The sequence below is a fragment of the Balaenoptera physalus genome (genome assembly GCF_965194825.1).
Source record: "Balaenoptera physalus genome assembly, chromosome: 1".
Classification (NCBI taxonomy): Eukaryota; Metazoa; Chordata; class Mammalia; order Artiodactyla; family Balaenopteridae; genus Balaenoptera; species Balaenoptera physalus.
In genome coordinates this window covers 143,521,735-143,548,425 of record NC_138882.1, presented here as the reverse complement: position 1 = coordinate 143,548,425, position 26,691 = coordinate 143,521,735, and the positions used below count along the sequence as shown (strand labels likewise).

At 36.5% G+C, this 26,691-nt stretch overlaps 1 protein-coding gene across 9 annotated transcripts in view; it reads right to left on the bottom strand.

The window, feature by feature from the left end:
• The window catches only part of TM2D1 (TM2 domain containing 1), a 148,229-nt gene extending 122,390 nt beyond the window's left edge, over positions 1–25,839 (bottom strand). For 4 of the 9 annotated variants that reach the window (XR_014261636.1, XR_014261637.1, XR_014261638.1 and 1 more), the window contains exons 1-4: positions 25,618–25,832; positions 23,602–23,675; positions 12,928–13,036; positions 2,870–2,961 (exon numbers count right to left, since the gene is read on the bottom strand). Coding sequence is in view for 5 of the 9 variants with exons in the window: in XM_082453971.1 (XP_082310097.1) it covers positions 2,870–2,961; positions 12,928–13,036; positions 23,602–23,675; positions 25,618–25,799 (457 nt within the window). In the remaining 4 variants the exon portion in view is untranslated. Of the gene's footprint in view, positions 1–2,869; positions 2,962–12,927; positions 13,037–23,601; positions 23,676–25,617 lie in introns of all 9 variants that reach the window. The other 5 variants (XM_082453973.1, XM_082453974.1, XM_082453971.1 and 2 more) reach the window with 4 other exon arrangements.
• Positions 25,840–26,691: the final 852 nt, after the last annotated feature.

Genomic DNA, 26,691 nt, shown 5'->3' with positions numbered 1-26,691 from the left:
AATAAGATTATAAGAAAAATAGTTTTAGGCTCTACCTGTAAGTATTTTCATACCAGTCAACACTGCATTCTCCACTTAAGAATTTTTTAAATGGCAGTAATCATTTTAATTGAATACCAAAATTCCTTAACCTTGGATTCTTAGTAAAAATTAAAACTTAATTAAAAACATTTAAATGTTTTAAGTTCACAAACACGGTAATTTTACATATTAGATTAGATTAAGTTGATAAAACATCAAAATCCTTCACATTTAGATAGCTTAAATGCAAGTAAGATAGGGATAAAAATATTTGAATGCTTGAAGAGCTATAAGAACTTTCAGTTAAAGATAATGTATTTGACATGTCCTCTTAACTCCTCTCACTCCAAGATCCCATTAAAAGATAGTAAAGGGATTTTTAAAGCCATAAACCCAACAGAATAAAGAGAATGGAAGAAAATTCAGAAGCAGATGAATGAGAAGTGACAGACTTAACAATCTTGAGAAAGTTGTATCTTAAGCCAACAGTCAAAAAACTTCTTGAATTAATGAACATCCAAAGGTTGTAATAATAAAGTTACTTAAAGATTTTTACACTAAGAAGTAAAGTCAAATGTAAAAATTACATTTGCAAATTTATAGAATCTCAGCCTCAAACTGAAAGGTTCTCTTTGACTGAAATTAATTAATAGATTGAAGTAGCAGTGGTTGGAGAAAGGGAGCTCCTGGCAGGGAACTAACATTCACTAACCAGAGTCACTCACTATACAGAGCTTTATATGGAGCTTTATAACCTAGAGCTTTATTTTGTAGGAAAAAAAAATCATAATATACAAACCAACATGTTACTATGTGCTGCAATAAGTCAAAAAAATTAACTTAGACCATATGACATGACAGCTCCCCTGACACATATCACAGGAAGCTAAAAAGTCACTCATTAAGCCAAATATTTAAAATATATTTACTATTCAAAATCATCATAGAATAAACTGTTCAAAGAAATAGTATTTCTCCTTCCCTCAGGCCAGGACGACTGCATCCATCTCTTTATAGCTTCCTCTGCCACCAGTCTTTCTCCGTTCTAAGCCATTTCCCACAATTTCTCCAGTATCATCTTCCTGAAATATAAACCTGACCATGACACTCCTCTGATTAAAAACTTTTATGGCTTCTGATGTTTAAAGGGTAAAGTCCAAACTCCAGAACAAGACACTCAAAGCCTTTTTTTTTTGGCCACACTGCACGGCTTGTGGGATCTTAGTTCCCCAACCAGGGATCGAACCCAGGCCCCACAACATTGAAATCGCCGAGTCCTAACCACTAGACTGCCAGGGAATTCTTTCTCAAAGCCTTTTATAATCTGACCACAGCCTACCTCTGCAATCACTTTTCATGTTCTGCCACCTTTCTTCCTACACCATAGGCTAAATTATCCACCATTTTCTCAACACTGCACATATGCTCTTTCACACCCTATGCTTTTGCACATGCTGTTCCCTGTAATGCCCTAAATCTCTAATCTGTACGTGCTTAAAAACCTAGTGCAAATGTCCCCTCATCCAACAAGTTTTCCCTCACATCCAAAGGCTGACTAAATCAGTCCCTTTTCTCTGCTCTCATAGCACTTTACTACAGTTCTGTAACAGTGCTGTAGCACAAATTGGCCTACCATTTATTACTTATTTTCCTCTAACCAACATGAACTGTGATCTCCATCGTTATTTCCAGAGAACTTCATTACTTACTTAACAGCAAGTAAATTTTGAATAAATGTTTGTTAACTGCAAAAATTTCATGTATATAGTATTTTAAACTGTTACTTCTATTTATGACCTTATAACACTGAGTTCCAGTTAAGGTTAACAGAAACATAATTCCCACCAACCCCACAGTGAAAATTCCTCTTTGATCTCTGGTGGGTAGCAACATGGAAAGAATAAGATTAGCTTTGCTAGCTAGAAAGCAGAGCATTCAGAAACTTTAAATTTGCTCAGTGAAGGGCTAATACAGAAGCAAAGTACTACAGTAAATAAAGCATGATCTCTTGAGCCAGAATATTTGGGTTCAAAGTCAGGTCACTAGCTGAGTGTCCTTGGGTAAATGTCTTAATCTCGTGACAATTTCCCTGTCCATAAAACAATGATGATAACAACAAATATGTTACAGTATAAAGCAAGGCCTCCAGAGTCAGTAGATCCCTTAACCTCTCTGGTGACAATTTCCCTACCTGTTAAAGAAGATTTAAACTGGATGATAAACTCAGAGAGTTTTAAGGCTTAAATAAGGGCAGGCATGTGAAAGTATTATTTAAACAAAAGCTATCATCAAATGTAAATAGTTTTCATAAGCATTAGCAACTATGGTAAATGGAAAGATTACAGCTAGGAGGAAGGTATGGGGAGGGGTGCTAAGGGTAATAATCAGGCTCCGCACCAGCTCATGCTGGCGGCTGTGGTTCCAACACCAACTTCTCCTGAAAGAAGTAGTTCCTATTCCAAAATCAACACTTATAGAGGTTCAGGTAGAAAGCAAACATTTTTTGGAGGGATAGGAAAAGATATGCATTTATTCATAAAACATTTATTGAACATCCACTGTGTGCCCAGCACTAGTAATGACAGCTCAAGTCTACTGTCCTAAGTAGTGACTACACTATCTTGAGTGTGTGTTTTCATAAAGATGAAAACACAAGAAAAGTCAATTTCTTATCCAAGTTAACTACGGAGCTAATTGCTAGCTCTATACTCACAGAAGAACATTGACTATTCAACTCCAGCTACATGGAACTTGTAGCTATTAATAGTATGCAGAGATTTAATCTATAAGAGTAGGTACATTAACCTACAAGTTTCACAAGAATTTTTTTTAAATGAAACATACTCACCCAAGGCAGGGTATCCAAGGTAAAAACGATCTGCTCCCAACCATCCAAGAAAAAGAGACAGTGCAACCGCCACCTTGTATGAATAGCCATTTCTGCACAGAATTGGAACATGAATGTCACATTCATATATTTCCAACATGTAAACATTTTAGAAAATAAAACTGTTAATTATTATTATTTGTTAACTGGTTCATTCATCCACTCAATTAATGTTTTTTGGGTGGCTACTGAGTGCCAGGCACTATCTTAGGCTATTGGAACATATTAATGAACATAAGAGACAAAGATCCCTGACCCCTAAAGAGCTTATAATCTAGAGTATGCCATACCTCTGAGGGAAGAGTGTCCCAGCCAAAAAAATTGCTGTTGCAAAGGCAGCATACCTGACAGTGCAGCAGGAGTGGAGTAAGAGAGGGGAAGAATAGTAGGAGACGAGGTCAGAGAGATAATAGGGGGCAAACAAGGCAAATCACGCAAGGCCTTGAATATCATCGTTAAGTAAAAACTCTGTCTTTTACTCTGAGAGATATGTGAAGCTACTGCAGAGGTAAGTAGAGGTGTGGAGTGTGATCTGATTTAGATTTTAAAATAATCACTCTAGCTCCTGTGCTGTAGGGGAGCATTTGTGAGCTACTGTCACAATAATGTACAATAAACCTTTCCAGATCAAGCAGAGAAGAAACTATGAAGGAGCTAACAGTGAGGAAGAAGTAAAACCAAAAGAGTGTGGTATCTTGGAAAGTCAAGTGAAGACAGTGTATTAAGAACAGAGTGATCAACTGTGCCAAATGTGACTGAAGAATGACATAAGAATGCCTGAGAATTTACTACTAAATTTAACCAAGAGGAGATCTTTAGTGACCTCAGCAAGAGCAATTCTGATAACGATGAGGGCAAAAGACAGAACAGAACAGGCTTAAGAAAGACTGGAAGGGCCACAGTGGTACCTGTGACTCTGCTCTCCCCCACAGCACACCCAAACCTGGCTCCTTCCCCCCATTCCTCCCCCTGCCCTCACCGCTACAGCAGTGCCCACAACCCAGGCAACCCCACATATGGCAGAGGGACCCGCCATCTCAAGGCACCAGTAACCCCAGAGGAACAAGCAGCGATGATGAGGGCACTGACGACATCTCTGGCAAAGGTGATGGAGGGTGAAAAGTGCCAATTCTCAAATATAGCCAGAAGCACTCAGGTAAGATAAACTAAGCTATAACTTATGCTATAGCGCCACCTACTGAAAAACAAAAGAAAGGACTCTAATTACCAACCTGTTGAACTGTTAGAATCAAAGTAAATAAAGGTTTACCTAAATAAGAAAGGTATTCACTACTTCAAATGCACCAGCAAAGGAACAACTCACCAAGCACTATGAAAAAACACAGTAACACAGTATCAGAAAAAGAAAATGACAGTCTCCAGAAACTAAACTTAAAGTCACAGAAGACTGTGGTCTAACTGACAGAGAATTCAAAACAGGCATCAGGAAGAAACTCAACAAGCTATATATAAGAAAACAGAAAGACGGTTCAGTGAACTAAGGAATAAAATTAATGAACAGAAGGAACACTTTATCAAAGAGATTGAAACTCTAAAAAAGAACCAAACAGAAGTTATGGAGCTGAAGAACTCAATAAACGACATGAAGAATGGCATTAGAAAGCACTGGAAATAGAGTAGAACATATGGAAGACAGAATTAGCGAACTCAAAGACAGAAATTGAGAAACGATTCAGGTAAAAGAGGAGAGAGCTAAGATTTTTGTTTTAACTGAAGAAACTCTACAAGAACTATCCAACTCCATTAGAAAGGCAACATAAGGACAATGCATATCCCAGAAAGAAAAGAGAGGCAGAAGGGAACAGAGAGCCTATTTAAGGAAATAATAGCTGAGAACTTCCCAAATCTGGGAATGGAACTAGATATACGAGCCCATGAAGCTAATAGAACACCTACTTATCTCAAAACAAGAAGACCTTCTCCAAGACACATTATATTAAAACTGTCAAAAGCCAATGACAAAGAAAGAATTTTAAAGGCAGCCAGGAAAAAAAGAAAAAGAAGACAATAACCTACAAAGGTACCCACATGAGGCTATCAGCAGATTTCTCAGCAGAAACTCTACAGGCCAGAAGAGAGTGGAATGACAAACTCAGAATATTGAAAGATAAAAACTGTCAGCCAAGAATACTCTATACAGCAAAGGTATCATTCAGACAGAAAGGAGAAATAAAGGCATTCCCAGACAAAAAAAAGTTGAGGCGTTTATCACCACTAGACCTGCCTAACAAGAAATGTTGACAGCAGCTCTTCTACCTGTAATGAAAAGGCAAAAGTACACAAAACTTTGAGTAAGGTAATAAATAGACAGAATCAGAAAATTGCAACTGTGTATCAGAATAGGTTGTTAAACACTTAATTACAGCAAAGGTTAAAGGGTGAAAAAAAGCACTAAAAATAACTACAGCTATGTCAATTTGGTAACAAACTCACAGCATTTTGTGTTGAGACATATTTGTGACAACAAAAACATAAAAGGAGAAGAGGAAAAGGAAGGAACCTGTACAGGCATATTAGGATAAGATACTACCAGCAGAAAAAGGACTATTTTATCTTTAAAACATTTATACAAACCTCATGATAACCACAAAACAAAAATCTAGTGCAGAGACACAAAACATAAAAAAAGAGAAAACTGAGAAAAACATAGAAAACCACCCAACTAAAACAGCAGACAGAAATGCAAGGAAAAAGAAACAATGGAACTATAGAACAACCAGAAAAGAAAAGATAAAATGTCAATACCAAGTCCTCATATATCAATAATCACACTAAATGGGGACTTTCCTGGTGGTCCAGTGGTTAAGACTCCACGTTTCCACTTCAGGGGGCATGGGTTTGATCCCAGGTTGGGGAACTAAGATCACACATGCTGCAGGGCGTGGCCAAAAAAAAAAAAAATCACAATAAATGTAAATGGATTGAATTCACCAATCAAAAGACACAGAGTGGCTGGATGGATTAAAAAATAAGACCCAACTATATGCTGCCTCCAGGAGACACATCTCAGTTCTAAACATAAATATAAGTGCAAAGTAAAGGGCTGCAAAATGATACTCTAAGCAAATGGCAGCCAAAAGAAAGCAGGTATAGCCATACTCACATCAGACAAAACAGACTTCAAACCAAAAAAGTTAATAAGAGGCAAGGATGGACATTATATACGAATGATAAAGGGTACAACCCATCAAGAAGACATAACATTTATTAATATATATGTACCTAACAAAATAGCACCAAAATATATATAAAGCATTATTAACAGACCTAAAGGGAGAAACTGACAGCAACATAATAAGAGTAGGGAACTTTAACACCCCCTGTACATCAACAGATAGATCATCTAGACAGAAAGAGAAGAAGGGAAAGTCGGCCTTAAATGAAACACTAGACCAAAGAGACTTAATAACAGATGTATGTATACAGAACATTCCATTCAAAATCTGCAGAATACACATACTTCTTAAGTGCACACAGAATGTTCTCAAGGATAAACCATATGCTGGGACACAAAACAAGTCTCAATACATTTAAGAAAACTGAAATCATATCAAGTATCTTTTCTGACCACAATGGTATGAAACTAGAAATCAATTATAAGAAGAAAGCTGGAGAAATCACAAATATGTGGAAACTAAACAACATGCTACTGAACAACTAATGCATCAATGAAAAAAATTAAAGAAATTTTTAAAGTACCTGAAGAGAAATGAAAATGAAAATATGACATACTGAAAAACTAAGGGACACACTGCAAAATCAGTACTAAGAGGACAGTTTATAGAAATACAGGTCTACCTCAAGAAACAAGAAAAACCACAAATAATGTAACCATACACCTAAAGTAACTAGAATAAGGAGAAAAATAAAGCCCAAAGTCAGTAGAAGAAAGGAAAAAATAAAAATCAGAGTGGAAATAAATGAAATAGAGACTAAAAAGAAAATAGAAAAGATCAATGAAACTAAGAGCTGGTTCTCTGAAAAGATAAACAAAGTTGACAAGCCTTCAGCTAGACTCACAACAACAAAAAAAGACAACTCAGATAAATAAAATCAGAAATGAAAGAGGAGAAGTTACAATGGATACCAAAGAAACATGAAGGATTATAAGTGACTACTATGAATGGCTGTATGCCAGTAAATTGGACAACTTAGAAGAAATGGATAAATTCTTAGAATCATACCACTTTCCAAGACTGAATCAGTAAGAAATAGAAAATCTGAATAGACCTATCACTAGTAAAGAGATGAAACATTAACCAAAAATCTCCCCCAAAACAAAAGTCCAGGACCAGATGGCTTCACTGGTGAATTCTACCAAACATTCAAAGATTTAATACCTATCTTTCTCAACCTCTTCCAAAAAACTGAAGAGGAGGGGACGCTTCCTAACTCATTTTACAAAACCAGCATTACCAAAACCAGACAAGGACACCACAAGAGGAGAAAATTACAGCCCAATATCTCTGATGAACATAGATGCAAACATCCCTAACAAAATATTAGTAAACCGAATACAACAATACATTAAAAGGATTATACGCCATAATCAAATGGGATTTATTGCAGGGATGCAAGGATGATTCATCCACAAATCAATCAATGTGATACACCATATTAACAAAATGAATAAAAATCATATGATCACCTCAAAAGATGCAGAAAAACATTTGGCAAGATTCAAAATCCATTTATGATAAAAACTTTCAATAAAATGAGTACAGAAGGAATGTACCTCTACATAGTAAAGGTCATATGTAACAAACCCACAGCTATCATCATATTCAGCAGTGACAAATTGAAAGCTATCCCTCTAAGATCAGGAACAAGACAAGGATGTCCACTCTCATCACTCTTATTCAACATATTGGAAGTCCTAGCCAGAGCAATTAGGCAAGAAAAAAATAAAAGACAAGGAAGAGGTAAAACTGTCACTATTTGTGGATGACATAATTTTATATATAGAAAACCCTAAAGACTCCACCAAAACCTATTAGAAATAATAAACAAATACAGTAAAACAGCAGGGTAAAAAAATCAATATACAAAAATCTGTTGTGTTTCTATACACTAACAAACTAGCAGAAAAAGAAATTAAGAAAACAATCCCATTTATAATTGCAACAAAAATAATAAAATACCTAGGAATAAATTTAACCAAGGAGATGAAAGACCTGTATACTAAAAACTATAAGACATTATTGAAATAAATTGAAGAAAACACAAAGAAATGTAAAAATATCCCATGCTCATGGATTGGAAGAATTAACATTGTTAAAATACACATTACCTAAAGCAATTTACAGATTCAGTGCAATTCCTATCTTACAACTCAATAACAACAAAACAAACCACCTGATTAAAAAATGGACAGAAGATCTGAACAGACATTTTTCCATTTAAGACATGGCCAACAGGCACTTGAAAAGATGTTCAATCATCAGAGAGGTGCAAATTAAAACCACAATGAGATATCACCTCACACGTTAGAATGGCTATTATCATAAAAGCAAGAAAAAACAAGATGTTGGAGAGGATGCGGAGAAAAGGGAACCCTCATATATTGTTGGTGGAAATGTAAATTAGAGCAGCCACTATGAAAACCAGTATGGACGGACTTCCCTGGTGGTGCAGTGGTTAAGAATCTGCCTGCCAATGAAGGGAACACAGGTTTGAGCCCTGGTCCAGGAAGATCCCACATGCTGCGGAGCAACTAAGCCCGTGTGCCACAACTACTGAGCCTGCACTCTAGAGCCTGCGAGCCACAACTACTGAGCCCATGAGCCACAACTACTGAGCCCACGTGCCACGACTACTGAAGCCCATGCACTTAGAGCCCATGCTTCACAACAAGAGAAGCCACCGCAATGAGAAGCCCATGCACCGCAACGAAGAGTAGCCCCTGCTCGCCACAACTAGAAAAAGCCCGCACAGCAATGAAGACCCAACACAGCCAAAAATAAATAAATAAATAAATAAATTTATTTTAAAAAAAAGAAAAGAAAAACAGTATGGAGAAAACTACCATATGATCCAGCTATTCCACTTCTGGGTATTTATCCAAAGAATAAGAAAACACTAATTCAAAAAGATATATGCATCCCAATGTTCACTGCAGCATTATTAACAATAGCCAAGATATGGAAACAATCTAAGTGCCCACCAATGAATGCGTGGATAAAGAAGATATGGTGTATATATATATATAAGAATACTAGTCAGCCATTAAAAAAAGACAAAATCTTGCTACTTGTGACAACATGCATAGACCTTGAGGTCTATGTGCTAAGTGCCATGTGCTAAGTTAAATAAGTCAGATGGAGAAAGACAAATATGACAAATACCATATGATTTCACTCATATGTGGAATATAAAAAAAAAAGTAAATGAACAACAAAAAATAACATAAAAACAAACACATAGAAACTGAGAACAGACTGGTAGACACAGAGGTGAAGGCGGGTGGGAGGTAGGCGAAATGGGTAAAAGGGATCAATTGTATGATGATGGATGGAAACTAGATGTGGTGAGAAGCACCCTGCAGTGTATACAGAAGTTGAATTATAATGTACACATGAAACTTATATAATGTTACAAACCTATGTTAACCCAATTAAAAAAAAAAGTTGGAAAAAATTAAAGAAAAGCAGTATTAGATAACTCTTTCAAGGAGTTGCTGCAAAGAGGAGTAAAGAAATAAAAAGGTAGCTGGAGTTATCATTTTAAAGTCAAATCTGATCATGTGGGTCTCCTGCTTACGATCCTGTTTTTTGCACTGACTCACAATCAGGACGTTTTCAGGGAGTTAGGGGAGATGGTAAACAACCCAGAGATTCTGTCTATGCATCTAATATTATAAGAACGTCAGATTTTACACTGAGGGCAGTACTGCCCCCTCTACATTGTAATGGGTCACCAGACTAGAAGTAGAGAAATAAATTGGGAGACTCTGTAGAAACTCAAGCTGTAACCTACTGGATAGTAGCAGTGGGAGAGAAAAGGAAACAAAATTGGGAAATACTAAGAAGGCAGAAGCAGCCAGAAGAAATGTGGGGAATGAGAGAATAGGAGAATGATTCCAAAAGTTTCTGCTTAAGAAACTGGGTAGAACAGCTGCATTCACTAATACAAAGGAGGAAATGATTTGAAGGAAAGGACCTTTATATAAAGATGGTGAGAGAAACCAAAGGGGTGGATGAATGAAGCAGAGAAAAGGACCAAGGACATCATCTTGGGAATATCAAGATTTAAGGAAGAAGGAAAGGAATAGGAATCAAAAGAAACAGGAGTGTGTTTTATACTGGAAGTCAAGGAAAGAAAGTGTTTTCAGAAAAGGGAATGCCAAATGCTGCAGAAGGATTAAGATATGGACTATAAATGTCCATTTGATATAGCAACAAAGACGGCTGGCGAGTTTCAGTACGGCCAAAAGCCATACTGCATTAGACTGGAAAATTCATAAAAGATAAATATTATAGAAACAAGCCTCTCAAAAAGCTTGGCTGGTAAGGGGAATGAAATTAGAAAAGCAGTTACCTACATAAATAAATCATCCTAAAGGATAATCTAAAAACTGGTGGTGTAGAAGAGATTTGTCTAATTGTTTACCAAATCATTTCTCTTTTTCTCATGGACATACAACTAAACTACAGGCAGACCTTGTTTGGTGTGCTTTGCATTATTGTGCTTTACAGATAAACTGCGTTTTTTACAAGTCGAAGGTTTGTGGCAACCCTGCATCAAGCAAGTCTATCGGCACCATTTTTCCAACAGCATTATTTGAAAATTAAGGTATGGTTTTCTTAGACACAATGCTATCGCACACTTAATAGACTACATATAGTATAAACATAACTTTTATGTACACAGGGAAACCAAATGATTCATGTGACTTGCTTTATTGCACTGGCCTGCAACCAAACTCACGATATCTCTGAGATATGCCTTTGTATACTGTAGCTTACTTTGCAGTTAAGTGCAGCCATCACTTAGTTTTGGCCAATGGAATGAGGACAGAAGTGATGTATGCCATCATTTTATGTCTGGCCAATAAAACATTCCTGCAGGGGTTCTTTCTCCACTTTCCATCTGCTGGCTGAATGGAAAGGACTCTAAGGACTAGAGGAAGCAAAGCTACAAGATGAAAGCACAAGACCCCGCATGACTGCATGGAGCAACTACCACTCCCTTCACCCCACCCAGACCTCCAAGGCAACACAAATTGGACTATGATGTGAGTGAGAAATAACATTTACTGTGTTAAGTCACTGAAATTCTTAAGACATTTGTTACAACAGGCTGCTCCAACTAATGCAGATGGCCAGTATAAATAGGTGTGTGACTCGGTAACCAATCAGACGTAGTTACTAGACTTCAGTTGCTGAAGAATACATTATAGAATGGCTATATCTGCATACTGAGATGGAGTTCTAGTCAAGTATCAATATTATAAAAGGATATGCCAACAGGAGAAGGAAAATATGTAAACTGGAAAAGGGACACTCAATGAATTAAGAATTTGTCAGTGAGTCTTTACTCAGTAGCTAACTAGCAGCTGGCTGTTTGGTAGGCATGTGCTGAATATCCTGATAAAGGAAAGTGATATATCAGGTTATGTTACTTTTGTGACTTATCATTAAAATTATCCATCAATCTAACTCCCCTTGTTCTGATTCAATGCTCATCAAGCAAATTCTATTTTGGAATTGTAGACTTTACGACAGGAGGGGAATAAGTTGGCCAGTAGACTTGGAGTATCTAGTTTCCTTGATAGTTATATTTCCTATCACAATTGACATCAATGTCTTGTGAGCATGATTAGTACAGCTCAGTTGCATTGAGCCTAATCTACTCAAGAGACAGTAAAAGAAAAATCAGAGTTAACTTGGAAATTAAGTGGCAGATCATTGTGGTGTGACCATTATAGGTAATATGAAACTGCAATGTCCAACCTGAATGGTAGCTGTTCTTAATGGATGATTTTTTAGTTGTTGTATTATAACCTTGGACCAACACTTAACAAATTATTTGTCATTTGGAAACATCAATCTATAAATCTAAAAACTGACTAAACCATATCTAAGTACTTTGGAAATAATTCCCTTTAACAATTTTTACTTTACTTATGAGCAATCTTGGAACCCAAGAAGCTTAAAGTGATTGGATTACACAGCAAGATAGAATTTAAAGCCCCTCATTAACTCAGTGAAGTAGGGTCAAAAAAAAAAAAAAAAGACTCTAATAGTAATTTCTAAGAATTCTAATAGAACTTGCAGAAACAGTCAAATAGTGGTTGTTTTTTGATATAACTGCAAAATAGGTGCCATCATATAAAATGTAACAACGTACAGTAAAAGGTAAAAATATAATGCCAACAATTAATAAAAATGGGTAAAATTAAATCATGTTTTCAGGACAAAGCATAAATATAAGAATAAACTGTTAGCTTTACTGGAGCAAAAATAAATAGCAAACTTATAAGTCCTTTAAACAAAGAATACTCCCAACAAAATAAAACCATTTGTCTTAATATACCAAACAAACTTATGAATTCTGTTTGACATTACCATTTATCATCCAAACCCATTACAAATAATGAAACCAAGTTTCAAAATGCAAATAATTACTAATTAGTATTCTTTTAATACTATAGGTACACAATCCATTATTTGCACTCGAGAAAGCCCCCAAATTTTGAAAACAGAATTTTTTCATAAGCCATTTGGTAGCAAAAACTGGCTGAACTGACATGGCATGAAGCCATTCATTCTATTTATCCCACATAGTGAACTACTGAGCTTTACTTGGTTGGTAAACTGCATTTATATAACAATATGCACACTTAAAATAGACATTTTCTGACAAAAGCAAAAAGATAAAAATTATATTAGTGCAGGATTCTCCTTACAAATTAACTCTTTTCCTCTTCACTCCATTCAGTCAAGATACAACATAGGCAAGTAATCTGAAAATTTAGCTTCAGTAAGGTAGGTACTTACACATTTCGGCAAGATATGGGCTTGAGAAAACCAATTTCATTTCCAGTAAAATGTGTTTCATTGCCACCAGAATCCTTACAAGTTATGTTAGGTGCTGGAAAACATGGAACTAAAGGCAGAAAAAAGCAAAAATCCATTATTTTTTTTCTTGTGGAAAAGTATGTAATTATGTTTTTTCCTAAAGCTAGCAATACACAAAAGAAAATATAATGTTAAAACAAACCACCTCCCAATATAACATGATATACTTTAGATAGGAAAAGCTACATTTTATACATATATATATTATATATATATATATATATATATATATATATATATACACTCATGTACAAGATAAGATACAGATAATATGATAGAGTAGTCTCAACACAAAAGCGTAACAATTGCCACACTGAGTTAGATGCATGACCCATCAAGTTCAATCTCCTGCCTCTGACAAAGGTAACAAGGGAAGAATTGCACATTACTATCCTTTACTTCATCTCTAGGATAAAGAATACTTCTCGAATTTTTGTTGGTATCTCATTAGGTAATTCATTAAATTTAACGTAATCTGATTTTATATTTTCAGTTTATAAAGTTCTTATAGATGATGGCTACAATAAACTAAGATTCCTCTTTATCTATTCTAAATAAATTACTTTCAATTATTCTAAATGTATAGAATTTGGTTTTTGTTTCTCTATTTCCCTCTAGGATTTGATGTAGTGTATTATCTCAGCATTTAGTAATTTTGATCTTTATTCATACCCCAAATGACATGATAATAAGAGGCAGTAACACTTACAGAGCTTACTATGTGCTAGGCCGGCACTGTCCTGAAGTCTTTATGGCTCATCATGTAAAGAGCTAGAACTCTGGGGACTTCCCTGGTGGTGCAGTGGTTAAGAATCCGCCTGCCAATGCAGGGGACACGGGTTCAATCCCTGGCCTGGGAAGATCCCACATGCTGCAGAGCAACTAAGCCCATGTGCCACAACTACTGAGCCTGCGCTCTAGAGTCCGCGAGCCACAACTACTGGGCCCGCGTGCCACAACTACTGTAGCCCTTGTGCTGAGAGTCCATGCCCCGCAACAAGAGAAGCCACCGCAATGAGAAGCCCGCGTATTGCAATGAAAAGTAGCCCCCGCTCACCGCAACTGAGAAAGCCCACGTGCAGCAACAGAGACCCGACGCAGACAAAAATAAATAAATAAATTTATGAAAAAAAAAAAAAAAAAAAGCTAGAACTTTGGAATGAGAATGACCTATCTGTGCATTGCCTGTTTCAGAACCTTGGATTCCTTGTAGATAAAAATAGCACTAAGATCATAATAAGACTATTGTGGGGATTAAATGTGATACAAAATACCTAGTGTAAGGCACAGCATTTAGTAGGCATTCAATAAATGTTAGTGCCTTTTCCTCCTTCACTGTTTCTGACTAAAAGGTACTAATGTTTTTAGGCTAGTTTCAGTAAATGCTTATCTCTATGTTTAGCAACAATAATTACAGTGGGTTTTTTTTTTTTTTTGAGAAAATGAAAACAGAACTTGGTCTAATAGTCTAAAACAAACAAACAAACAAAAAAACACAGACTCCAGAGTTTTATTATGAGAGAAAAATGGTATTTATTTTCTGTCTATAATTATCTTAAGATTTCCAACAAATCACTGTCCTTTTTTATGCCAGAGTAGTACACTGAGAGAATGAGGCCAGGAAAAAAACTCTATAATGACTTTGCACCCTTCTGTGTGTTATTGATAGTTCAAACTATACCGTCCCATAAACTTTATTTATTTAATGTATTTACATTTCCAACACAAGGAGGTGCTTATGCTAAAAGGCATAGATAGATTCAATACAACTGAGAACCATTTAAACAAGAAAAAAAGTAATAAAATTAAGGGAAGAGGGAGAGTGAAGAAATAATTATACTGGGAAACAACTAAGGGAAGACAGTATAACTGACCACAAATTTAGCTCAGAGGTTCCTGGTAGTTAAGGCAAAAAGCTTTACAGAGCTACTGTGATATAACTGAAAGAAAGCATACCAATTCACCTCTAAACCACTGTGGGAATTTGGTTTGGTTCATGACACAAGGGTAAGAGAATGTAATAGAGAAGGTCCTCAATTAGAACTTTTATAAAACAATAGAGGTTTTCCACATAGCCATTTCTCACACTGACTCCATATATAAGCAAGAGCTTATAATGTTAAGATCTACAGAGATGGGGCAAAAGTTAACACATGATTTATATGTAGCTGTTTTGCCACCTGCCTTGATATACGGATAAAACGTACTGACTTTTGTGAATGAATTATTATCATGTCCCTTAAGTTATATCTCTCAATCTGCCATCTTAGGTCATGCTTTTGACTGGAGCTATATAGTAAGTAGACAACTCAAAACCGAGATTAACATACGTTTGGGGGCTTCCCTGGTAGCGCGGTGGTTGAGAATCTGCCTGCCAGTGCAGGGGACACGGGTTCGAGCCCTGGTCTGGGAAGATCCCACATGCCGCGGAGCGACTAGGCCCGTGAGCCACAATTGCTGAGCCTGCGCGTCTGGAGCCTGTGCTCTGCGACAAGAGAGGCCGCGATAGTGAGAGGCCCGCGCACTGCGATGAAGAGTGGCCCTCACTTGCCACAACTAGAGAAAGCCCTCGCACAGAAACGAAGACCCAACACAGCCATAAATAAATAAATAAATAAATTTAATTAAATTTTAAAAAAAACATTTGAAATGCTAATATATATTCTATGTTACCAACTGAAAGGAGATCAGTATGCTCTATTTCTATGATGAAGGAATGATGGAAAGTAATTTTGCTTTCCAAGGGACATTTGGCAATGTCTGGAAACATTTTTGGTTGCCACTACTGGGAAGCTGCTACTGGCATCTAGTGGGTAGAGGCAGGGATGCTCCTAAACATCCTACAATGCACAGGACAGCCTCCTCACAATAAAGAATTATCTAGTCCCAAACATTAACAGTACTAAGGCTGAAAAACTGCTGTAGATCAGTGGTCTTCAAAAACTGTGGCTCACACACTCCCTAAAATAATTTTTTAAAACCATATACTCTCTCACACATTTTTAACTTGACATCTAAAATTTTTCACCATGGATTTAAATTGTTGGGAAAAATATTATTTCCAACATACTGTAAATACTGCCCTTAGTATTGAAATATTATAGCATTCTTTAAAATGGAATCTAAATACCACAGCAATTTGATAGCCATTATGATCCAACCAAGAATATGAAAGGGCTCTTCTTTAAAATTCAGAAATTTTACATCAATTGTAGGAAAAAATACACATATAAAAACTGAGGATCTAGAAACTGATTATTTTAGACACACTGTGGGCTGAATTGTACCCTCCCAAAAAGATATGTTGAAGTCCTAACCCTCAGTACCTCAGAATGTAACCTTGCTTAGAAATAGTCTTTGCAAATTTAACCAAGTTAAGATGAGGTTATTAGGGTGGGCCTTAATGCAATAAGACTGGTATCCTTAAAAAAGGGAAAATTGAACATACACAGGGAGAAGATGATGTGAAGACATACAGGCAGAAGCAATGTGAAGACAGAAGCAGAGATTAGACTAATGTGGGGCATTCCCTGGTGGTCCAGTGGTTAGGACTCGAGGCTTTCACTGCCGAGGGCCCAGGTTCACTCCCTGGTTGGGAACTAAGATCTCACAAGCTACGCAGCATGGCCAAAAAAATTTTAAAAAGAGAGAGAAACTAGGATTGATTAGGTTGCAATCCGAGGAATGCCAAGGATTGCCGGCCACCCCTAGCAGCTCGAAAGAGGAAACAAAAAATTCTACCCAGAGTTTGAGAGGGAACATGGCCTTGCCAACACCTTGATTTCAGACTTCTAGCCTCCAGAGACAGTAAACATCTACTGTTTTAGGCCATCCAGTTTGTAACACTGTTACTAACAGCCCTAGAAAACTAATTCATCTATATCTGTTTACCTCTTGGAAAGTTTTGTCCACCCCCCAGGACTACATGTACTCCAGTTAAGGCATCAGACATGTAAATAAGTCAAAGCAATGTCTGGTTTAAAAAAATTAAAGTTTTTTGCCTTGGTGAGGACCATTCCACCTCCACAAAGAAGTGACCTGCAGGAAGATCTATAGATAGACACAAGTTTTTCTTCAAATAACACCCTTAATTTTTTTTCAAATCCTCAAAGTAGTAAGTTCTGGATTGGAAAATTGTGCAATAAAACAGAATTCTATTACTAAATTTTGGATACTTTTCCTCTAAATGTATTACTACCTTGTACTTGCTGTTTGAAGCTGTCACTTTCTTGCCTTATAGCCTTGTTAGATCTTCCTGCAGACTATCTAAAATCAGATCTTAAAGAGATAGTTGCAATACAAAACACTGTAATTATGATTCCCATTGGGGTTACTGTCCAATACACCTTGCCTAACAGAAATGTACTGTTTTTTGAGATTACAGGTTCCTGTACAAAATTTTGAAAGATCATTTATAGGTGAGTTGTAAAAATGCTTTATAAAAATATTAAAAACTAAATCGTACCTTTCTATTTTTTGGTTGGATACTATTAATTGTTCAAACTCCTATATTTTGACAATTTTAGTTTTCAATGCTATTGTATCATTTCTAATATAAGAAATGATTTGTATTCAATATGAGCTGCTTTGTATTTAATGAGACAGATAAAGGAGAGAAAAAATGCCCAATGTTCTAGGCTTAGAACCTCAGGAAAGATACAAATAGTGGAAGTACCAGAGTGAAGGGGAAACCACATTGCTACAGTAATTCTAGAGAAGTCTGACAGAAGTATGAGCTAATTATTTCAAGGGATGAAAATTATGTACTTTAATGAGGATGGATGAGCTGCCGCTCCCAGTATAGTGAGATAACATGAGAAAATATTAAAGAGAAACATTGAGACTGATCCGATTTGTTTCAACTCATAGAAAGCTCCAAAAAGCAATACTTTAGAATGGGACGAATCTGTGTTTAAGTCCAAACTCTGTCACTTAACTAGTATGTTCTTTTGGGCCAGTTACAAAACCTCACTGAACCTTGTTTTGTAATCTGTGAAATGGGAATAAGACCCTTGTAATGCTATTATACACGTATTAAAAGCATATGGTATGTAAAGCATGATGCTTGGCTAGAGGAAGTGTTCAACTTCCTTACTCTAGGAAATTAGAGAACTTCAACACTGAGAAGACTAAAAGAATGAACTTGACATGAGGAATGAATATAACATGTGAGTGGCTGTAAATTTAATAATTTTGTGAAATGAAATTAATCTATTCAGTAGATGACTACAACCCTAGAGTTTATTCATTTTTACATATTTTATCATTTCATTTGACCCTTATTTATTTTTTTAAAAGGAGTCCTTCCTTCCTTCCTTTTTGGCTGCATTGGGTCTTCATTGCTGTGCGCGGGCTTTCTCTAGTTGCGGCGAGTGGGGGCTGCTCTTCGTTGTGGTGCGCGGGCTCTAGGTGCGCGGGCTTCAGTAATTGTGGCCTGTGGGTTTAGTAGCTGTGGCTTGCAGGCTCTAGAGTGCAGGCTCAGTAGTTGTGGCACACGGACTTAACTGCTCCGCGGCATGTGGGATCTTCCCGAACCAGAACTCGAACCCGTGTCCCCTGAATTGGCAGGTGGACTCTTAACCACTGTGCCACCAGGGAAGCCCGACCCTTATTTTAAAAAAAAAATATTAAGTAGGCAGAACTAGTAATATGCTCCTTTTTTCTTTTTTTCCTTTTACAAACAGAAAAACTGAGGTTCCAAGAAATTAAATGAGCTCACCAAAGTGTCATAAATTGGTAATATTCTACAAGTCCTAGACTAACTCATCACTTTTAATCAGTACTCTTTTCATTATACCATGATAATGCCATGCTTACACTGATATCAGGAACAAGCAAAAATAAATCAATATGATGAGATTAAGGACGCCAGTTTCCAATAAATGTTAACTAGTTGACAAAATTAAGCAACATGCTACAAGCTTGAAAACTATTCCATTTGCAGTTTTCTTGCAAAATGTTTGGCTCTGGTCAATGTCTAGGATTTAGATGGCATCAATTTAAGCATGGTACACTGTTATTTCTCAATTATAAAAGGCAGCACCGTTTTTTAAATACGAAAAAGCTAAACTAGAAATAAAATAATCAATGAAGTTTGATCACAGTAAAATGGACTGACCTAGAGAGGAGGTGGTTTGGGATCCTACTCCAGTTAACATCATGCCTCTGCACTCTGATCTGATCTGTCAAATAAAAGGGTCAGACTCTTTCATTTATGATTTCTGTAACAGGTTATACTGCATAATGACCAGATAATTAAATGTGTCAATCTAGAATTCGGGTGAAAGCAAAAGATAAAGTTGGTAAGAGCCAACCCTATCTTCATATTTCTAGTGTTAAAAGACACCTCTCCTCTGGAAGTGCTGGAGCTGGAAAATCATCATTTTGCAACTATCACAGTAAAGAATGATTCGGAGGACTTCCCTGGTCGTCCAGTGGTTAAAACTCCATGCTTCCACTGCAGGGGGCACGGGTTCGACTCCTGGTCAGGGAACTAAGATCCCGCATGCCTTGCGGCGTAGCCAAAGGGGGAAAAGAAAAAAAATTGAATGATTCGGGGTAGAATCATCATGGATGCTAAGTCTAGGGGAAATTTTTGATGAGGGATAGGATATTTGCATGGTCTAAATGAGTTTCCCCAAAGACTGTTTATTAGTTGCAAAGCAAAAAATATTTAACTGAAAAGTCTTAGTGATCAACACTTAACATCATCAATGAGAGGCAGATGGATATCATGTCCCTCAGCTGTGAGATGCAGAGGACACGCCATCACTTATGTAGTTTTCCATCCTGGGATGCAGAACCTAAATCTAGTTGTAAGGAAATATCAGATAATCCCAAATGAGGAACATTCTATTAAAATAAAGGGGACTGTAGTCTTCAAACTTGTCAGTATCATTAAAGACAAAGCTGTGGAAATATTCCAAATTAAGGAAAACTAAAGGCAAAACCTGATCTTGGGATCCTGTACTGGGGGAAAATGCTATAAAGGCTTTATTTGGGTCATTTGACAAAATCAGAATGTGGATGGTAAAGTACGTGCATTAATACTGTATTTACTCAAGTTTACAACTGAACTGTGGTTATGTCAGGAGAATATCTCTATTCTTAGAAAACACACACAAACATATTTAGGGACAAAACATATATACACAAATTCAGAGAGAGACAGAGAGCATGCATGAGTGCACAATGATAAAGCCAGAAGGATAATGTTTAACAATGGGTGAATCTGGGGAGAGGGTGTATGGGTGTTCTTTGTACTATTCTTGCAATTTTTCTGTAAGCTTGAAATTATCTCCAAATAAAAAGTTTAAAAATAACACACTCTTTGCATAACTAATTTATGCTATTAGAAGTTAGGATAATGATTATCATTAAGGCAGGGTAGTGGCTATAAGAGAGCATGGGGCAGAGTCGTAGCATGTTGATAAGGTTGTTTCTTAATCTGGAAGCATTCATAGGTGTGTTCAGTTTGTGAAAATTTATTTGAGTTATATTTAAGTGTACTTTTCTGTAAATATATTTCAATAACATCTTAATAAAAAAGACCTTCTGCCAAAGGACCAGAGCAAAATTTCTGGAAATGGAGTTTAAATACTTTTGTATTTCACTGATCAGAAAATTAAAAACACTTGCTTATATATGTTTTTATGTATTCTAGATAGAACATTCCTTGAGGGCAGAGATTGTCTTCTTTTATGTATCATCTATACCATTTAGCAGAAGTCTGCCATATAATAACTTCTCAATAAATAAATTTCTCAATAATAGTTTATAATATAGATGTTCACTGTTAGTTGTTTTGATCCATTTAATTATTTTAATTTAATTATTAAACTATTACAAATAATTTCTCAATAAATAAAGATGCATGTTAACTGGTATTGGGCTAACTGGTAACCATTTTAAGACAACAACAGTTTATTGTCATAGTTGAATCTCCTTTGCCTTTGGTCCCAATTCTTACTCTCTACCTCCAAACTCCCCTCTCTGTAAAACATTCCACCTACTCATTCCTTACTAAAAAGTATAGTTTAAGAAAATTAAACTTAGTTTGAGGATTCTGCAATAGTCCTTCATATACTCAAAAAAACAGAAGAAAAATTTTGGCTAGAGAAACGAGAGAGATCACACTTTTCACAACTCTAATATATTCCTATGTCAGGACCAAAAAGCATGTTTCAAGGGTCATTTTGATGTCCTCTCTGATCAGCACTCAGAAGTGACTCACCACAGCCACTCCACTAGTCTTGCGTGTTTTAAAAAGGACAATTAAAAAAAGCATCCTGTGGACAGACATAGCCTCATGAGGGCTGGGCTGGTAGAACCTATCCCAGATCTTGGCTGAACACTTCTGGGTCATGCATAAACTATAATCCACATGCAGAAGCCCTGTAACTCATATTTGTCTCAGAAACTTTATTTTCTTTTTAAAGTCATAATAATAATCTAAAGTCATTTATTTATTAATTTTTAACATTTTATATATATGTGTTTCCAGATTGTTAGGCACTTATGGTTTATTCTCTCCAAATGAATAACCATGCCATTCCTGTATATAGAAAGCCTTCCTTTTATTTTTCTGCAGCTCTCCACTTACATCATCTATGATAACTTACCTGACAGGTCATGACGTGACCATAACACCTCCAAGTCCTTTTATACTTCCTAGCAGTCTGATCATTTGATTTTGTAGTTGTTTATAAACTTATTTAGCAATAATTACTTAAGTGGATTCAAACTTATTTTACAAAAGAGACACCTAACTGGAGGGCAGAGCTCTTTTTGGTCAGAAACTATTCTTTTCAGTTGTATAATTTCCTTCAAAATCCTCATACCTACAAAGAATTCTGCAGACTAGAAAAGGGTTTTTTGAGATGGCTGGCTGCCTGATTCCTAGTTTAAAGTGACCTCAGTCACAATAGTACTCACAGATTTCCAACATATTTCATATATGTGTTTGAGTATCTGAAAGCTCATTCTTCTTTATGTGTGTTAACACTATTCTCTGTATTCTGAGAGCACAATACAAAAGGCTGAAATGTAACACAGGCAAATCAGAATATACTTATAAAGCATTTTAAAAAGGAGGGGATTCCATGCAAAGTTCCTTTAAGTCTAACACATCTAAATTAAATGTACACATATTGAGCAATATTTACTATAAAAATCATATATATATAACCTACTACTGTTTATATGATAAAATTTCATTACTCCAGAATACTAGCAAAATGTCTGTTATAAAAGTTTAACATGATGGGCTTCCCTGGTGGTGCAGTGGTTGAGAATTTGCCTGCCAATGCAGGGGACACGGGTTCGAGCCCTGGTCTGGGAAGATCCCACATGCCACGGAGCGACTAGGCCCGTGAGCCACAATTACTGAGCCTGCGTGTCTGGAGCCTGTGCTGTGCAACAAGAGAGGCCACTATAGTGAGAGGCCCGCGCACCGCGATTAAGAGTGGCCCCCACTTGCTGCAACTAGAGAAAGCCCTCGCACAGAAACGAAGACCCAACACAGCCATAAATAAATAAATAAAAATTAAAAACAAAAAAATAAAAAAAATAAAAGTTTAACATGATTTACTTTCAAATATCTCTGCTGCCTAGAATGGGGCTAACAGTGTGTCAAAATATAAAGAGATAAAAAAGAGAAGGGAGATCTTTTAAAAATATATACAAATTCATAATCAAGAGGTCAGTTATTTGACTATAAGATACTTTTGAAAAACTGAAAGTTTTTTGCAGTTAAAAAATTCCCTTTAATCTGATTTCCAAAATGAATCTGTTTAGTAGCTTTCATTTATAAAGAAAACATCAAGTATTGCCTTATTTCCTGTCTAAACAATAAAACAATCAGTATATATTCAATAGGTGTTCTTTTCTCAAAATAATACTAGGTATTGACCATCATTATGTGCCATGTCATATAAGAATGCCAAATCCAAATAGCTCCAACATACATCTATCTGCCTCCTTTCCAACATGTAACCCTTTAGAAGGCTAAACAACTTATTAATTTTTATCTAGCATTACGTATTTTTTGGAATAACAGAAGCTCCCCCAAATCATTAGGTTGAGGGTGTTATCCATTATCAAAACGTCTAAGAAAATACTGATGCACACTTAAAATCCTTACCATATTGTTTTCATACTTAGGATGTACCTAAGTATATTTTACAAGTGCATGATATGGGTGATATAGCTCCTCACTGTACCTTATTGGACTAAAAGTCTCATTTCAAGTTCTCTTTGAGTAATTAAAAGTCTAAAGAAGCATCTTTGTAAAACATAACTTGATAAATAAAGGGCAACAAGAAAGCTATATAAACTGATTCCAAAGGTTTTTTAAAAAAATAAACGAAAATAAAACCTTCTCAGTTTATATAATTAATAGAATAAGATTATTTTTTAAATTAAATATTAACAACCCCTAGCCAGTTATCCAATATTAAGTTGTTCTGGAAACTGAATAATAATAATGTTGTAAATCAAGAAAAAGCACATTTATTAATTACTGTTAGCGATCACACATTCATCTATGAAATGTTTTAAAAATTATTTAAAAAAACATGTTTCTGGAAGTCTTACCATGAGCTGTGTAGTTTGTACAGTTAACTGGTTCTTGTGTAGCATCATTTATTTTTGGATCTTTACAAATATATGTAGAAAAGTTAAGGAAATATGAACTACATTCCAATACAAAACATTATCATCTTGTCTTTAACATGTCATCTTATATATTTATGCTTATATTCACATGTGAAAAGAGGATGTTAGTTTGTCCAAGTCAACAAGCACAGGTATACTTTTAGTGTCACTAAATAATACCTTAATATTAATTTATTACAGGAAAATTGTATTAAAAACTCTAGCAGAGGGTGCTATGCTTATAGAACATCAGTCAGGGTTTAAGCACAAAGCACACAAAAAAAATGAAAATAAAAATCTTTACCAAATTATTATAAGAGAACTTCAGGCTAAAAAAATCAGTTTCCAGATATCTGACTGAAATTATTGACAGGCCCCAAGTATTACCATATACATAATTTCATGTAACACAAATAACCCTGTGATGTAGATACTATTATCCCCACATTACTGAAGCAAACTGATGCTCAAGGTTTGAGTGATTTATCCAAAGTGGTATGAGTGATAGGTAGTAAAATCAGATTTCCTGATTCCAAGCCGAGGGTGCTTTCCATCAGACTGCGAGGAAGACGGTTGTTTTAGGTGGGTCTACGTGGTCTCCCCAACAGGATTTTAAGCTTTTGTAAATGGATATAATAATTATCTTCTCATAGATGTTCACAACACTTGGGGTCGGGGTTCTGTTTCCTAAATATTTTATTGACACTAATATGAGATAAGTAAGGTACTCACAGGATGTCTCTGGAGACAGAGTCTGACACCTCTTTAGGGTTTTTGAATCACTATTGGAAATCTCATCTTTATGCCAGGAGAAACATTTTCCAGTTAACATCATCTTGTATGCTCAGCCACTTCTAAGTTTCAAAAAGCACAACTCTTCATACTGCTCAATTATTTTATTAGAAAGAATCACCCTGACATTTTTGCCAAGAAAGGGACTCAACTTACTAGGTCAGTGATTCTCAAACTCCTAGCATAATGGTAATCAGCAAATTAGAGCTATTCTGTAAAAATTTAATAATGGCGGCTTCTCCTCAACTCCTAAAAATACTATCGAATTTTCTTAATTTTAAGATTTCCTCTCATAGAATCTTTCTTATATCTCCGGCTTCTATTAATTTTTCTGTTCTACAATTTGTATGAAAATGTCTAATTTTGTACAAAAGTACCTATTTTAATTTGAATGTAACTCCCATTTCATATTCTCCTCCCTTTATCAGAGCTGCTGCAATGAACAGATCTACTTAACTCCTCCAGTCTCAGTTTTCTCATCAGTAAACAAGCAGCTAACACATATAGCCCCTACTATGTGCCAGGCATTGTTCTAAGTGACTTACCTGTACTAATTTATCACAACAGACCTTTAAGTTGGTAGCACTGTTATCTGTATTTTTACTCATGATAAAACAGAGTTCAAATAATTTGTCCACGGTTACAAAGTGGAGCAGGAATTTGCCCCCTTGCAGTCTGGGATCTCATGTAGGTCGAGAGAGTATAAGGTAATAAGTGTACAGTTAACGATAAATGGACAACATACATTGGCTATATCGTTATTAACTACTGTACTTGTCTTCCCCGAAGTCGGCAAATTTCCAGGGTAGGGTCTATCAACCTTTTAACTTAATTCCAATGCTTACAAACATGGCCCAACATACTTCAGTATCTACGTGTTTGAACAAATAAACCCACCAGTTAAAAAAATGAATTTTTAAAAAAGAAAGGGGGATCACAAGAGGAAGCGTCAACGATCAGTAAAATCCCAAGGAAATCACACAGGATAGCCTCTGTCCGTCCCAGCCCCACATCTCTCTTCACCGCCTGGGGTCCCTCGGTCATTAAAGGACACAGGTCACCTTTCCTTTCAGTACAACCTTAGCCCGTGTTGAGAGCCGCGACCCACTCTCGACCCCGAATCTACCTCGCCCCATGGTGGGGGGGGCTCCTCACAGAGGATATTGTCCCACTTTGAGGTCCTCGCACTTAAGTGATTCTTCGCCACCGCCGGCGGCAGCTCCCCAAGGTCCCGTTGTTACTGACACGACCCACAGAGCGGCCAGGAGCCGAGCAGCAGCAGTCTCGGAAGCAACCGGCCCGGAGACCCGAGAGGCCGCCATGCTGGGGACCGGCACGTCCCCCATAACTTCCGGTTCCGCCTTCGCCTAGGCGAAGCCGGGAGTCTGGCGGCAGCGGGAGTGAGGCTCTTAAAGGGACCGTGCATCTGTCGGAGGCAGGTCATCCTTCTAGGCCTGTGGAATCACCTGGGAGAGCTTCGATTGGTCTTTGAGAATCAGGAGGCAGCTCGCTTGGAGAATCAGCTGACGTCCGTCCACGGCTTCCTCCCTTGCTAATGCTGCTGTGGCTTTTCCATCAGGAAAAGTGCCAGCGGCGCCCGGCAATTTGATAAACCTTTTACAAACATTATCTCTGTTAGTCTGGTAGGATTTGGGTTTACAGATAACGAACCAGACTCAAAAGACGCTAAAGAACATGTTGGCCTTAGTTACTGAGTTGGAATAGAATTGATGTTTGCCCGATTTCAGAAACTGTGCTCTTACTATGATATGATGGCCTCCTTGTTGTCTTAGAGAAGAACTTTTTGGAAGGCTGGTACAAATTGATCTTGAGGACTGTATCACAAAAATAAGCATTACACCTTTTTTCTTCCAATTTTTTTCTTTTAAAAAATTATATATATATTTTTTAATTTATTCATTTTTACACCTTTATTTTTAACAGTGAAAATTTAGGTGAAGGAAAGGGCCTAAAACAAGAGGAGACCAAAGAGTTTACGACTAAACTAAGTGAAAGGTTGGAGGGTTTTTTCCTCCATCTCTTCTTTCTAAATTTCTATGTATTCTAAAGTAATGGGGGTATCTTTTATACGGAACAAAATGTGTACTATGTTTCAGTGAAATTTTAGTTGTTTTTCTCTAACGTAAAAATATTTGAGTTTGAGTGGCGCCTCTCCATCCACAGTAGGACTAATTTTGAACAATTGTGCTGTGCAGTGGTTCTCAAACTTTAGGGAGC